The sequence below is a fragment of the Pseudonaja textilis genome, chromosome 9 (genome assembly GCF_049901715.1).
Source record: "Pseudonaja textilis isolate UNSWEBS1 chromosome 9, rPseTex1.2, whole genome shotgun sequence".
In the NCBI taxonomy this organism is placed as follows: domain Eukaryota; kingdom Metazoa; phylum Chordata; class Lepidosauria; order Squamata; family Elapidae; genus Pseudonaja; species Pseudonaja textilis.
The window spans coordinates 932,232-948,756 of record NC_141998.1 but is presented as its reverse complement, the minus strand read 5'-3'; the positions used below and the strand labels follow the sequence as shown (position 1 = coordinate 948,756).

At 45.9% G+C, this 16,525-nt stretch overlaps 1 protein-coding gene across 1 annotated transcript in view; it reads right to left on the bottom strand.

Annotated features, from left to right (window-relative positions):
• AAK1 (AP2 associated kinase 1) overlaps positions 1–16,525 on the bottom strand; it is a 66,369-nt gene that overhangs the window by 5,598 nt on the left and 44,246 nt on the right. Inside the window, 4 exon segments of the mRNA XM_087938624.1 lie at positions 5,009–5,113; positions 7,601–7,711; positions 9,002–9,103; positions 10,352–10,453. Of these exon segments, the coding sequence (XP_087794750.1) occupies positions 5,009–5,113; positions 7,601–7,711; positions 9,002–9,103; positions 10,352–10,453 (420 nt within the window).

Sequence of the window (16,525 nt, the reverse complement as noted above, 5' to 3'; positions counted from 1 at the left end):
CCAGGCTTAAAGCGGCCAAGGTTGGAGACCCCTGATCTACTATATAGGAACTAGAGATAATTCCGGTACAATAATCCCTGCAGTCAATCCCTGTCAGTCATTCTTCAGATCTCACCTCTGGAATTGGGAGTCAGGAGAAATCTTTGCCGTGGTCGTCAGGAGGGGCAGAAAAATTAAAATCCATCCTCACTCGTGGTCCGGTAAAGACCAGAATGGCCATTGGTTGGCCTCACACGAACGAGGAACATCATTAACAAGGCCAAACGTTGTAAGAATCTACTTCCCAGGTTGCAAAATGAAGGAATCCCAGGGACTATTATAATGAAATGCTACGTTCAGCTTTTAATAACCAGAGGTCTACCTTTATTATCTCTCTTCCTTTTGTTTCTCTGCTCTCAGGGACTATCAGCAAATCTCTTTTGGGTAGGAAAGGTTAAAAAAAATAAATCAGATTGTGCCTTTTTGGTCAATAAATACTACTTTCACGTGGAATAATAAGAGAGCCTGATAAAGCGCGGCCAACATTTTCAGCCCATTTTGGGCAAAGAGAACCACGTATTGGTGCCATAGATCAGGGGTCTCCAACCTTGGGCAATTTTAAGACTTGTGGACTTCAACTCCCAGAGTTCCTCAGCCAGCAAAGTTGGTTAAAATTGCCCAAGGTTGGAGACCCCTGCCTTAGATCTAGATCCATCAATGGAAACATTAAGGCAGAGCAACAACTTTCAGCCCCTGAGTTGGATCTCCCTTTGGAAAAGGAAACCAGCCTTTCGCAGCTTCTAGCAATGAGCCAACAATCCACCATTCCCAAGTCAACCGTATCATGGTTTATTACTGAAGTATTTCCATGAAGACTAGTACGTGTTAATTTACGAGGTCGTTTCAGTTACTCAGACAATTGGAGGAGTCATTCTTGGGTGGGCAGGACAAAGACCCACCCCATTCATATTGGTTAGTTCACAAGCACTATCCTCACGCAACCCAGAGGCTTCAGTAAAACTCCTTCCAAAACACTTCAACAAGTTAATTAAACTTAAAATGTTAAAACATTCTTTTTTAAAAGTATTTTAATTCACAGGGGTTTTTGTTTTTTTGTTTTGGTTTCTAATATACAGCAGGTGGCTACTTTGTTTAAAAAAATCCATTCTTTTTTCCATATATTTTCAGTATCATCTGACTATACAATAACGTTCTATCTAAAGCTTTTGTCCATGTGATCCAACTCCAGTTGCCTGCACTTCAGGAATCAAAGAGTCAAGACAAAGAATCAAAGAGTCTGCCCCAAAATGTAAAGAACTATTGACATTTTTTGCTAAGACCATTTTCATAATTTTGGTCAGGAAAATCAGGAAAGTGCAGCAAAAACGACCTATGGACACACACATCACACAGAAGCGGGAACCTGTTTTATAAGGAAGGGCATCAGCAAGTAGATTTTGGAAAGATTCAAGAGAGGATTGACATGACGGTGAAATTCTATTTACAGAATTTGTTGAGCTAACTTCTGGAGATTTTGTATGGGGTGGGTGGGAAAGCTGGGGAAAAATACTCAGGGGTTACATCAGAAGGTCTTTCAATCTTGTAGGAGAGGCTGATACACCTAAAAATTGAGCCATTCATACACTCACAGGTGGGGAAACTGCACTTTTTGAACCACTACAATACATTTGCACATACACAAAGTTAGCGTTAAGCTAAGGATTATTCACTATGGAGTTAAGGGTCATCCTTCCTTTTCAGAAGGACGGACATCTTGGAAAGGACCATTAATTTTGGACTTGAAGATCAGAAGCCAATGAAAACAAGTTTACTATAGCCAGCAGTTTGATGAAACTGAGCATATCAACATGAAAATAAAAGATAGAAACTGTCGAGATACACCTAAGCTGGAAAGCACTCGCTGCAAACTGAAATGCAAGGCGTTCATGCTACTTCTATAAAGACAGAAGAATCTAACTGAAAAAGCAGTCTATCTATCTGGAAGTGGGGAGGAAATGGCTTCCTATTATCGTGTTAATACGCTATGCAAGTACTGAGAGGGACTTGAGAAAGGAAAACAGAACAAAACATCAGTCTTACCCTCAAGAAAATCTGACAGGTGCATACAATTTATACAATCCCTCAAGAGACCCACAACCCTCGTCGCCATGGCTTTCCCTTCCCCTCCTAACGGTAGTTCGTCCCAACAGAAGTTAGCCATGCTGTTTGACACAAGAGTAGGGTTCACATTTTGCGTAGAATAATTTTTTTTTTCCGCAGCTTTAGTATCTTTATTGATTGATTGGTTTATTTTTAAGCACAGTCCATTCCTAAGCAGGTTGCAAAAACAGGAGTATACGGAGCGAACGGTTGTCTTTCAAGGGCTGGAAATGTCTTTATAGCTAACCGCCAGGCCTCGAACCCAAGGCTGCCTTTAGAAGGCGCTCTCTCCAGGGCCCCAATCCGTGATAGGGATCCCTAACACGGCTCCCCATGCACTGGAGGAGGTTTCGCTGCCCTTTAGCCTCCCAGCTCTGGTTTGATTGGATTGGTTTTGTTTTTAAAATCAAGAGAAAGAAAAAGTTTGACAGACAATTTTAGTTAGCATTATTTAGGCAGATTAGTCGTATGTATTTCTAGCAAGGATCATACACAGGTTACATGGTGGTTGTCGTTTTCTTTTCTTTTCTTTTCTTTTTACAATTATAGTGTTGGTGGCACTAAACGGACAAATCGTAGCAAAGTGATTAATACAGGGCAGCGCTCCCTTAAAAGATAGCAGAGAATTGCACGAGAAAACTGTTCACAGGCTGCATCATGGCTCTGCTAGAAAGGCAGGTAAAATCCCAGCAGAGGGTACAATTTCAGAGCAGCGTCCTTTTCCACTGGGCGTTATTTCAAACAAAACATAAGCAGAAAACCATTCAACAACTAAAGTTTAGCTCTGTTAGGAGACGAGAGAGAGAGAGAGAGAGAGAGAGAGAGAGGGAGAGAGAGAGAGAGAGAAAGAGAGAACAAAAAAGGAGTTTAGGTACGTTACAGAAGCCGCCTGTTACTGAGTAATCGCTACAGGTCTATCAGCTGATCCACTAGCAGGAGAGACCTGGCTAGGTTGGGAAGACTGGATTCAGAGCTCCCACTGTTGTTTCTAGAATGCCCACCTGAAAGTGTGAGAGACAGGAATTTAGTATCCGGCAAAAGACACAGGGGTTAAAAAAACAAAATGTTAGCTTTGTTTTAAAAAGTAAAAAAAAATTAAGAGAAAGACGTCCACGCACAAAGAAAGGAGAAGAGCCAGATAAAACTGGAGGGACCTCGGTCTACATCAGAGGTCTCCAACCTTGGCCCCTTTAAGACTTGTGGACTTCAACTCCCAGAGTTCCTCAGCCAACAGAGCTGGCTCGAGAATTCTGGGAGTTGAATCCTAAGTTTTAAAAGTGGCCAAGGTTGGAGGCTTCTGCCATAAAAAAAATACGGCCAAATTAGGCAAAGCGTTAGAATTGGGGTGGCCACTTCTGGGAAAAGGAGGAAAACGGGGGAAAGAATCCAAGGAGCGATAGAAGGGGGGGGGGAGATTTGCTGAAATGATGAAAAAAACCCTGGGGAGGCCAGTGGCCCCCCCCTCCAACCTTGGCCACTTTAACACTTGTGGACTTCAACTCCCAGAGTTCCTCAGCCAGCCATGAATGATAGAGTTGGAAGAGACCAGAAGGGTCATCTAAGTCAGGGGTCTCCAACCTTGGCCACTTTAAGACTTGTGGACTTCAACTCCCAGAGTTCCTTAGTCAGCCATGAATGATAGAGTTGGAAGAGACCAGAAGGGTCATCCAAGTCAGGGGTCTCCAACCTTGGCCCCTTTAAGACTTGTGGACTTCAACTCCCAGAGTTCCTCAGCCAGCAAAGTCCACAAGCCTTAAAGGGGCCAAGGTTGGGGACCTCTGTTCTAGGAGGTATCTATCCAAGCTTTGGCTCCCTTAGAATTGCTGCCTGGAGGGAGAACTTTTGCAGGGGTTCTCCGACATTGAGGCCAAAGAGGGATTTCCAGCCGTCAATCAAAGTAGCCCGAAGCAACAGAACTCAACATCAGAAGCAAGAGGAGGAACCGGAGGCTGGACCTGCAACTTCTCCCCCCCTTCAGCAATTTAACTGGTTCTTCTGGCTCAGTCCCCGCTCCGGGCATTACCATTAAGCAGGGTGGGGTGGATCTTGGCTTTGCCCCAAGGACCCTTGATGGCTTTGGACTTCTTCCTCTCAGAGGAAAGAACAGAAACAAAATTGAGAATCTTGAGTGAGGATAACGGGGGAATCCAACGGGTCTCCTCCACTCGTCCTTTTATGACATAAGATCCCCCACGGTGAATCCCTCTGATGATAAGACTCATTCAGTGTTCTACCTGAAGCACCTAGGAAGGGAATTCATACTCTGGACCGCCCACCAAAGCTCAGCAGCTGGGATTCTGGTCAGCAGAGATTTAGCGCAAAGGTCTGGTAGAAGCCAGATCTTTGGACTCTCAACCGCTTGGTGGCAACACTGCTTTGGAGAATGGAAGAAGAACCCCACAAGTTATGTCAAGTAATAACCAAAAGGTGGGGTCCTGGAAACGTTAAATCGCCTGGCAAGCACGGAAGGAAGGGCAGCTGTGGTTTTTTTTAAACTAGAGCAAGGCTCTTCAAACTTGGCAGCTTTAAGACTTGTGGACTTCCACTCCCAGAATTCCTGAGCTAACGTGACCGGAGGAGGAATTCTAGGAGTGGAAGTCCACAAGTCTTAAAGCTGCCAAGTTTGAAGACCCCCGAACTAGAGTTTCAATGTAACCGTTTCCCTAAGTCCAAAAAGTCCAACTGTTAGAGCACTTGAGAATGGTCAATTCTATCTTTGCCCCATAAACAGGTTTGAGATCTGAAAAGAACCTAAATAGCTCTAAAGAACGTGAAACCAACAAATGCATCACAGAATTCTGGGTGTGCAGAAACAGCTGCATACAAACACACTGCCACAATGCTTCTCTCATGAGATCTAGCTGCTTACCTTGTGAATTTTTGGATATTAACACAGGGATGGGGTCAAACTCATCTTCTGCCACTTTTTCAGAGCCCCCGGGGACATCAAAGCCTGATATCAGGTTAGTATCTTCTGCAGCATGATGGGTGGGGTGGGGTGGAATTTGAAAAGGACGAAAAGAGAGTAGAGAAAGCTGGTTAGAAGCCACCAAAACAACATTTGCCGTATGTGTTTTGCTGCAAAGGAGGTGGGGGCAGATAGAAAGGCAGAATTGCAAATGGCTAAAGCAAACCGGGTATTTGGAAAACTGGGGAAAAGAGAGAAGTAGATGAATATGGAAATTACATGGGAGGGAAGGAGCAGCGGAAGTCGCTCATCTGAGAGAAAATAGCCAAGTGGCACCAGAGAGTTAGTGGTGAGAACATTTCACAGGGAGCTGAGTTGAGAGAATGCAGTGATAAAAAGGCCTGGATTCACATGCAGGTCAGGCATCCTTTGTACAACTGATCTCACGCTGCTCCTCAAATACACGTGAAGACTTTATGACACAGGAGTTTCCCAGCACAGGTTCTCCTTGCGAAGAGTGTCAACTCATAAAATAGTCCTATGGTCTTTTTAGAGTTGCCGACGGAAAGGGAGGGGGGGGAAGGGGGTTTGAAAGCGCATTCCATAAATGTTTTCAAAGATAGTAACTAGGTGACTGAAGTTTCTGCCACGCAAAATTCTAACTGGAGAATGTGATTGATGGCTCTTGGCTATGGATGTGTCCCATTGGAGAATATGGATTCTGATACACCCAGAGGGGGTGGTGGTGGAAAATCAGGGCCAAGGGTGACAATGAATGATGTGCCTCAGAGTCGGCTGCACCCAGGACATGTTAACTCCCAAGCAATCCTTTCGAAGTTTTGGAGTTTGGCTCAAGACTCACGATTTAATTGGGGTAACTGCCGGAATCCTGACAGCCAGCAGTTGACTGGATACCCCATTCAAGATGCCACAAATGCTTCCGCCTCGTTGCCAGCTCTTGATACCCTTGGAAGGGCACCGCTGAGCCATCAATTTGCAAACTTTCACATCTGCCTTCAAGGCTCACAACACGCCAGGGACGAGGATCCCTTGAGCCGAGACCCATCCTGAGGCCTAAAGAATTGCAGTTGTGGTGCCTATTTTCACAACGACAACAACAGCGTTCGCTCCCTTCTTGGACACGCTGTTCAAACCAAAGAAAGACTCCAGCAATAGCCAACAGCGAAGTGACATTAATATTTGTCCAGGTGTCTTGGAGAAGTTGAGTGCCTCCCGTGGAAATCCTCAGGGAGACGAAGGACATGGGTCAGAAGGACCAGTTAGAATGGCCGGAAGGCTTGCAGCTCTTAGCTTCCCCATCATCAGCGGGGGGCGAGGGAAGAAAAGTTGGTTCCGGGCCATTCTGAGGACTTCTTTCTTGACTGACAGGCTCAATGAATTTGGGACCCCATAAAAAATCGGCACGGAGAAGAGGAAGTGGGTGGGTATAAGGGGGCAAAGTTATCTTTCGGTTAGTGGAATGGTTGTTAATCCAAATTAACAATCCCTTCCCTTTCAAGTGGAAGGGATTTTGTTCCATGCAAAGTATTTTTACAAGCTCCAAGAATCTAATCCAGTGCCAGGATTTCTGCAAGACTAACAGCCATTCCTCTCTCATAAGTCTTGGTGGATACTAGCACGTCTGGATGGATGTTTGTCCTTAAAAGAGAGTCAAATGCTAGAGACCAGGTCAACGACCATTGTCCTTCATAGCTTGGGTCAAACCTTCTGCTCCAACAGAAGATCAGCTATGTCTGGTCCCTGAGATCTGTGGCCCTGCCAATATTTCTAACTTGAATTTAGGCTTTTTCTCCGCCGTGTCTCTCATCTTCCTACCCTTAGCTTGCGGACTGCATCCCCACCAGGTAAGTTCTAAGTGATACTCTCGGATGGCACCAAGCTCATATGGATGATGGAACAGAGAGTATGAATTTTTGTTTTAAAAAAACCCTCAAATTCCAGATCAAATCTATTCCCAAGTTTGGGCTGACAAGTTTTGTTTTACAACACTTCTACTAAAGCATACATTTTTTCGGTTAGAATGGATGTCCCAGAAATTGTTAAAAAAAATCCTTTCAAGTGCAGGAAATTAAAACTAACTTTGAAAAGAAAGTCATTTTCAACTTTGCCTTTTTCTACATCAGTTCTATTGCAACCACATCTCCTTTCTCAAGGCCGGAAAGAGTTCTGCACTTTGGACAGAAAGGAAAGGAGACGCCTTGGATGCTCCTTTCAAACAACCACGGAAGATCTCCTGGAGTATCCAAGGTAGAAAGGCAGCAATTTTTGAAATCAACAACTGTTCGCTCTCCCGGCACAGTCCCACCTGATTTAGTAAAAAGCCTACTACAACGGAACTGTTCAGACACATTTCCACACTCGGGTGGACAGAGAACCACTGACGCTTTGAGCAGAAATCGCTGACCGAGGAATATTCTCACATGCGCATGCCTGCATTCCACCATGATTGATTCAGACCTTCCTTCGTTGTTGTTGTTGTTTTTTGTCTCTTCCTTCAAATGAAACCCTAAAAAGGGGTTTTGTTTTTTTTACCTTTGTGAGTTTGGGATGGAACCGCTAAAGGAGCAAACTCGTCCAGGAGATCAGTGCCAGGGTTAGAAAGCAGAGCGCAATCAAGCAAGGAGTCATCCACAGTGATTGAATCTGGAACCAGGAGAAGAAGCAAAGAGTAGCAGAACACAGCACGGAGAATAGCAAGGAAATGGCTGCTCCCTCGGCTAGGGACTGGTTTCCTTTATTTTTCAAAAATTAATAATGACCTGAACTGGACTAAAGTGCCTCACTCGTGTTCTAGGTCAGGGGTCTCCAACCTTGGCAACTTTGAGATTTGTGGACTTCAACTCCTTGGGAAAGTTGAAAGTTGGAGTTACCAAAGTTGGAGACCCCTGTTCTTTGAGTGCACACCTGTGGCTGCCACTTTCTTTGTTTGACCCCACTATAGACACCCCTGGACACATCCAGGGAAGTTATAAGCTATTTCAAGTTACAGAAACAAAGCTAAGGGAAGAAATCTTATTATCTAACTAATATTTCCTCCAATCCCCGAGTCAGAGAAATCCCAAACCTGTGGAGAGAGAGGAGGAGCCCACAGAAACATCTAAAGGCGAACACACACACACACACACAAGTGTTTATATAGACAAAGGATTCTGGTTTTCAGATCAGCCTGCTGGGAAAAGCAGTGGCACTTGTTCTAATTTCGGGTGACTGGAATTCCTCTTAACTCGGGACAGAGTCTAAGAAATTTATCGGCTCAAATGTAAGACCAGGGATAGTAGCAGCCGAATATTCTGCACCCGTTGTAGCTCCAGCATGCCAGGAAAGGTCTAGTTCTAGGAGCAGAACTTAGGATGGACTAAAGGTTAAAGCAAAAGGCTGCCAAGAAAGGAGCCAGGGCCATCTGGGAGTTATGTGCTGAACTCCGTAGTCTTCAGAGTGTGGCAGCAGCGAGGCAGAGGAACAAGGGGAGCCTGTTCCCAGTGCGCATATGCGCAGAGCTGCCAGAAGGCAAGAACAGTTGAGACAAAAGGAGTTAGGCTTGGAGGTGATTGGCCCCTCCCATAAAGGAGGAGCAAAGGGACAGGATCCTTTGCAGGAAGCAACTTTGTTTGTTCGGGTCGGTTTAAACTCTGAAGCTCTGTGTTGACTTTGTGCTCCGTTTGGCCTTGTTCAGCTAATGGGCAATTGTCGTTGGCAGCTTTTCCAGGGAGATAAAGGTGGGTGCTTATCAGACTTATCCTGAAGGACTTTGGCAGACTTTTGTGGGGCTATTTACAAACTGTTGAGACTCGTTATGGGCTATAAATGACTAAAATTCACAGCCGTTGAAATAAAGAAAAAAGGGGTTTTGGGACTGTGTTTGTTAGCGTCTCAATAAGCCTTGGTCAGAACACTCCATTCCTTGAGTGACCCAGCCCAAGCCGCCTCACCAACCTGTTCTGCTCGAAGCCAGCGAATCTGCCTGCGAGGATGGGAGCTGGGGCACAGGCGCTTCGAGGCCCGGTATGAGGCTCTCGGCGGTGAGCTCAGCTTTTCCTTCCCGAAGGCACAAAAGAAGGAGAGCAGAAACCAGGATTAGCAGAGGCAGGAGGAGAAAAGAAAGCAGCGGGCCGCGATGACCCCGACTCAAGAGGACCAGTTTCAGAATTTTTGAGAAGAGCCGTAGTGGCACGGTGGCTAGAAAGCACAATTGCCGGCTGACTCTGCCCACTGCCAGCAGTTCGATCCTGACCGGCTCAAGGTTGACTTAGCCTTCCCTCCTTCCGAGGTGGGTCAAATGAGGTCCTGGATTGTTGGGGGCAAGAGGCTGACTCTGTAAACCGCTTAGAGAGGGCTGTAAACCATAGTGAAAGTGATATATAACTGCTAATGCTGAGGGCTATTGTGATGGCACCATCAACAACCACCTGGGCCTATCTGCACAATGCCTAATCTGTTCCAGAATGCGCAGTTTCGAACATCTTGAAGGTAACTACACTCACAGTGGGGACCTCTGCAACCTGTGTCGTGATCTGGACAAGCAGCAGTCCAAGAAAAGAGCTTGTTCAACTTCACTGGGTGGACAGGACTTCGCTGAATGGAAGCCACACAAAGGACTTTCCCCACTTGGTTCTGGGGTCATCTTCAAAAGGTACCTCAGACTAGGCCAGAGGTCTCCAACTGGACCACTTTAAGACTTGTGGACTTCAACTCCCAGAATTCTCCAACCAGCTATGCTGGCTGAGGAATTCTGGGAGTTGAAGTCCACAAAGTGGCCAAGGTTGGAGACCCTTGATCGAGAACATAGAATAATAGGATTGGAAGGGTTCTTGGTGGTCTTTTAGTCCAGGGTCTCCAACCTTGGCCACTTTGTGGAGTTCAACTCCCAGAATTCCTCAGCCAGCTAGGAATTCTGGGAGTTGAAGTCCACAAGTCTTACAGTGGCCAAGGTTGGAGACCTCTGATCTACGTCTTCTTTCATGGGGTTACAATGTTTTTAACAATGCTGCTTTGCCTGGTTATATTATTCTTTCAGAAAAACGTTTACCGCCTTAATTTCCAACCTTTCTACCTGCCGTTTTGCTTTTTCAGACATTGAGCCTCCTGGATTTGCGAGATTTTACCTGATTTCCTTGGGGAAAGAATGAGGCACAGCCTTTTCCGCCCCCCAGGCACATCTCCCGGGGTGCCCACCGTTTGGATGGATTGTATGTGGGTCTGGGTGCAAGCGTGCAGAGCATGCAGTTTACACAGGCCGACATGCAGGACAGGACAGGAGACAACAAAGAGGGTTCTAGGTTTTACCATTCATAGCATCGGAGGTGCTACCGAAGGGGTCGGCCAGAGGCAGGATATTGGGGAGCAGGAGTGGAGGCTCAGGAGATTTGAGTCCCTCAATCAGTTTTTCTGGTGAGGAAGCGGGAAGGAGCAAGAAAGAGGAAAGAGGCAAAAAAGAAGTAAAGCGAAAACACAGTCACTCAAGCTGGCTCAGATTAAGGGAGGCTGCTCAAAAGGCACGAGCAACCCCGGAAACGTCCTGTAGACTTGGTCAACGTTTGTCCCAAAGGTGCTTGCTTTTTTTATTCTTTTTTTCTTTCAAGGGGCAACTGGACTTTCTGGTTTTTTCTTTGGAAGATATTTCACTTCGGCTCCGACTGGATGGTGGGGAATGGAAGAGTTTATAGCCCTTGCAGACAGCTGGTCATTTGCATCCTTTTAGAGGGTCGTTGAGGCCGCTTGGAGGGTTGTCTGTGTCCTCAGGGTCACCTGAGCAGTGCAAAGGGATGTGTGGAGCCTTCCTGGAACAGCTGAAAGGACTGTGCTGTAGACTGGAGAAAGATGATGTTGTATTTCTCTCTCTCTCAAAGAGCGGCCACTCTTTAGAAGACAGCAAAGCCCACATTTGACACACAGAGGACACACGGTTTGAAACAAGGGTCAAAGAGGCCATCTCTTTAGAAGACAGCAAGGCACATTTTGAGACAGAGGACCTGGTTTCAATAGAATCCTCAAGAGGCTTTCTGCCTGAGGAATTCTGGGACCTTGGCAAGTCTTAAAGTGGCCTTCAATTCCCAGAATTCCTCAGCAGCTTTGCTGATCTACATTAAAATTGAACATCCCTGTCTCAACTGAGGGATACATCATCATCTAATTCCAGTCTATGACACAGTTCCTTTCAACTGTTCCAAGAAGGCTCCACACCCATTTGCACCACTTAGGTGACCCTGAGGACATAGATAAGCCTCCAAGTGGCCTCAATGGCTTTCTAAGAAAGAATGCAAATGTCCAGCTGTCTGCAAGGAACAGCCTCTTGAAAAAACACCTTCGGGACAACCATGACCTGGATGGATTCTCCACAGACAGTTATCAACATTTATTGATTTTGACAGAAGAAAACAGTTGTAGCTCAGAGTTGAAATGAGGGGTCCTTCATGCTCTCTCAGCTTGGTAGTTTTCTTGCAGACATTGCATTCAACCAACTAGGTCAGATCTTCAGTGCTGGCATGATGATCCTTCTTGTGTGGCCTAGTAGACACTCTCTTCTCACACTGATGATGTGACCGAGCTGAGTAATGCAAGGTCTACAGTGAAACCAGCAAGCTGATGTATTGATTTAAATATCAAGGCAGGCATCTTTTAGTTAAGTCTAATTTCCTCTGGATTAAGTCCACTGCCCAGTGGGAAACACAAACATTTATTTAGAAAAAAAGACAAGAGACCACATTCTGATAACCCAGAGTCCTCCAGGTAGATGAACTTGTTTTAGGATCCAATATGGGTCAGTGTAACCCAGGGGGTCTCCAAACTTGCCAACTTTAAGACTCGTGGACTTCATCTCCCAGAATTCTGGGAGTTGAAGTCCACGAGTCTTAAAGTTGCCAAGTTTGGAGACCCCTGGTCTAAACTTCTCTCTAAGCTAGAGAGAGGTTTCCTGAAGATGGACTCCAGCATGAATCCAAAACTTCTGAAGACGAAACCTCTGGTCCCATTGACCGACCCATGTTGGATCCTACAACGTTATTCTGAGACATGTATATTTGCCTTTAGATGAACTTGTGGCTAATGATGGCTTGGAACGAAGAGAGTTGGTCCGAGATCTCTGGAAGGTGCCATTTTTGAGAAGTTTGAGGAAGGCATTTCCAACTAGTCAACTCTCCCCAAAATGTTGCCTATCGTTATTCATCTTCCAGAATGTTCTGGGACCCTTAAACTAAGGCATCTAATTGGCCAGTGAGAATGGGATAAAATGTGTTTAAATGTACAATGGTAGCTTGGTGTTAAATTGGTTCTGGGATGTGTGACAAGTACTAAAAACGATGAATCCCAAATAAACCACATAATTTACGTCATGATCTTTTTTTCAGCTGGGAAGAACTTCCGGTCTGTCCCTTTTCCTATGTCAGTCCTTTTCCCAGAATGGCCAACTTCCTGTCCATTCCCCACGTCCATCCCTCTTTTCCTATCCCAGCACGTCGAGTACTAAACAAACAGCAAGCACCGGGACAACATTTTCGCCTCAAAATGCATCAGATGCCAAATTTAATCAGCTTTGAAGCAGCCAAGTTCTGAGGTACCGCTGTGCTCCCAAACAAGGCCAAACTGAACGTGAATCGACTCTCTTATCATCTGCTCCATTTAGTCCTGGGGGTGTTTTTTGGACACCGTTGGGAATTTGAAAAAGACAGATTATAAATTGCCTATGCGGGATGCTAAATGGAATTCCACCCCATCCCTTACAGGGCATCTAACAAGAGAGACCAGCGAGCACGGAAAATACAGAGAAGGAGGCACTGGAAGGTCTGGTGTTTATTTTTTCAGTACCATCTCAGGTGGCTATAAATCAGCTTCCAGGCAGCTTCGTTAAGAACGCAGAGCTGCAGGTTAAAAGACCTCATTTTACAACCAGCGCTGAACAAAGCAAGGGTTTCATGCAGGCCTCCGAGTCGGTGAAGCTAAATTTGAAAAAAGAAAAAATCATCCGGAAGGTTCTCCTGCGCAATGGCCACTGCCCGGCCGGTGGAGAACACTCTTGGAAGTTTCATTTTTGAACCTGGAATCCCTTTGGCCCAACCGGAGTTTGGGTGCCATTTGTAATCCCTGGTCTCTGCTCGCTTCGTAGCTTTTGTGAGCCTTTTCCGGTTTTGCCTTTAAAACGCATTGACCTGAAATACCGTAAGCTGCTTTGAGTGACACACATGCAAGGGAAGAGGAAGACGGAACCCAGTTTCTCAACCTCAGCCCAATTTAAGGTGTGCGTGGACTTCAACTCCCAGAATTCCCCATCTAGCCGCTCTTGTTGGGAAATACTGAGAGAGACTATTAAAATTTTCAAGTCTGGGGAAACGTCTGGCTTTATTTTTTGATAACCGCTAACAAGGAGCCTGGAATCCAGCCTGTGGGGAGCGTAAGAGCCACCTGCTTGATTCTGGGCTGACCTGGCCCCCCAAACATGACCAACCCTCTGAAGTGAACTCAAAATATTCCTTTGATTAGGAATGCCGGCAGCCCCAGCAAAGCGTTTCTCTCTCACCGCAGGCTAACAAGTCCATCAGGCCAGAAGAAGAATAGTGGTCTGCCACATCTATTCCTCTCCCTCCCCTGCCTTTGATCCCCAGAGCTCGGGAGGGGCTTTGCTAGCAGCGGTGGCTCTTCTGTCCCAAGGACCGGCCCATAGATTTCCACAGCTCTCCTCTCCTCTGCCTTCTGTGCCTCCGTGTGTCAGGCACTGGATGCAGCTGTTCCTCCTCTTCCTCATCAGCCATCTCTAGACCTGGGGGCAGTTGACTCTCCATCTAAGGGCTGATGGACAGCCTAGGCTCTGTCTCTGTCTCTGTCTCTCTCTCTCTGCCAGCTCTATTCCCTCTTCCCCCTCAGAGCTTCCAGGTTGCCTCACCGCTTCCTCTTCCTCCTCTGATTCGGCTGCCAACGGGCCACAACAGCTTCAGTAGATTCACAGATAGAGAGAGAAGAAAAACACTTGCAAGAAATGGGAATAACTGACGTTATGCATGCGCCACTTCCTGCTCCCTGCTCCACAGTCAACTCCAGCATTGGCAAGTTGAGGCTCAAATGCCAGATACGAGCAGAGCAGAAGAAACTTCAAGGCATTCCCAAAACACCAAGGCAAACTCACCACAAGCCCCAGTGGGCACGCCCGTATGTCTTGCTTAGAGGGAAAAACCTTTGGAAAGTGGCCAGGCTGCACGACTGCAGAGACAAACGTTTTATAACACCTGGCCCGGTTGAGGGGAAGGCATCCAGAAGACCAACTATAGACAACATAACTACCTGAGACCCTAGGGGCACCTCACTCACCAACCGCTTGATTAGCAACGGTTTATAAAGTGATGGTGGTGTTAAAAGAAAACAACTCCCTCTGAGACCCTGTCCTCGCACTGAAGGCAATGGGCTTGCAGGAAGCTGAGATAATGGAGAAATAGAATACCAAGCTGCAGCCGTGGGATGATTAACAATGGCCCCAAATCCCAAAATGGAAGTGAGGTCATAAGCCTGTTGTGGCCACATGGTTTTCCACTTAGTGACTGTTGCGCTTAGCAATGGAGGAGCCAGGCCAGTTGAGGTTAGTGAGGACTGCCTGTATATTCAGCGGGATACAGTCAAACTGTTCAGTAGAACAGTTTTTTTCCCCGAAGGCCATCACTCTGCTAAGCAAATAATTCCTTCAATACTGTTCACTATTTACAAAGTCTGCACTACTATCACTATTAATCTTCTCATCCCTCCTTATCACCCATCCCCTCCCACTTGTGATTGTATGACGGTAACTTTGTCGCTCGTATCTTTACGATTTATACTGACTGTTTCCTGGTATGATTTGATTGCTTATTGCAGCCTTTGACTATCTTTAAGTGTTGCACCTGATGATTCTTGGCTCTTGACGAACGTATCTTTTCTTTTATGTCCACTGAGAGCATTTGCACCAAGACAAATTCCTTGTGTGTCCAATCACACTTGGCCAAGAAAGAATTGAATTCTATTCTATTCTATTCTATTCTATTCTTATTGAACCCTTTGACTATTATTAAATGTTGTCCCTGATGATTCTTGACTCTTGACGAATGTCTCTTTTCTTTTTTATGTACACTGAGAGCATTTGCACCAAGACAAATTCCTTGGGTGTCCAATCACACTTGGCCAATAAAAGAATTCTATTCTATTCTATTCTATTCTATTCTATTCTATTCTATTCTTATTGAACCCTCTGACTATTATTAAATGTTGTCCCTGATGATTCTTGACTCTTGATGAATGGATCTTTTCTTTTATGTACACTGAGAACATTTGCACCAAGACAAATTCCTGGGGTGTCCAATCACATCTGGCCGATAAAAGAATATTCTACTCTATTCTATTCTTCTTGCCACGCCTCACATGGGCCAGGAGATATTTCAGAGCTGCTGGTTCCATGGATTACAAGGTCCGGCCTGTCATCACCCCCCACCCCACCCCCAACGGATGTAGAGCTTCCAGAGGGATGGAACTGAATTGCAATGGAAGCAGGTGCAGCAGCTATGACTGAATTTCCTGAGCTGCTGCTCTTCGTTATTTTCCCTACTGACAAGTTACAGATGCGCGACTGGATTCCTCCACTGGTGACCTTTGTTAACACGCCCCCTGAGCTGACAAGAAATCTTTATCTTTTGTTGCCTTGAGCTCAAATGCATCGTTAATTATGCAAATCGAGCTGCCTTGAAGGGCTACAATTAACTGGGATCTGTGAAGACTCTCCAAGCAGCTGCGGGCAAATTTCTGCCGGCTGCATTTGCTGAGGTTGTGAAAAATTGGGAGAAAAGCAAGCTTTAATCAACCTAAAACCCACCTCCCAAAATAAAAGCAGCATCAACAAGGATCTGAACACGAAGACGGTCTTTTTTCCAGAATGCTCTCGAAGATCAAATGCTCCCCAGTGCTGGTGCTGAATTCAATCGGCTCACTCAGCCCCATTGGCGGTTGGTAGGCAGAGGGTTGTTGTTGTTGGTGTGTGTGTGTGTGTGTTTGTGTGTGTGTGTCTGTGTGTCTTTGAATGATAGGAAGGGAGAAGGAATCCCCCCAAAAATCTCACTTCCAAAAAGGTTTCTTTCCTGCAGTGGCCTGAAATGCAGGGCTTGTAGAGCAAAGCAGCTCTCTTCACCCCTTGGGGCCCACTGGGGCCACGCCTGTCAAATGTAATCTCGACGTATCCAGAAGCTGGATGAGAACTGGCCCCTCCGCATCCTATGGAAACCTGAATTTCATACATTTTAGAACTTTCAGAAAATAAAAGGGAAACCTTTGGTTAGGAGAGAAGGGCTGAGGACGTGTCATGGCTGAGACCGACGTCTTCAGCCTGCCCTCGGGAAGACGGGGTCGGTCACGCCAGAACGGGTGAAAAACTGGTTTCCCGTGAATCAGGCGGAAGGTCTCTGGCTTGGAATTTCCTCGTTGCACTGAAGAGGTTTCAAGTAATTCAACAAACCA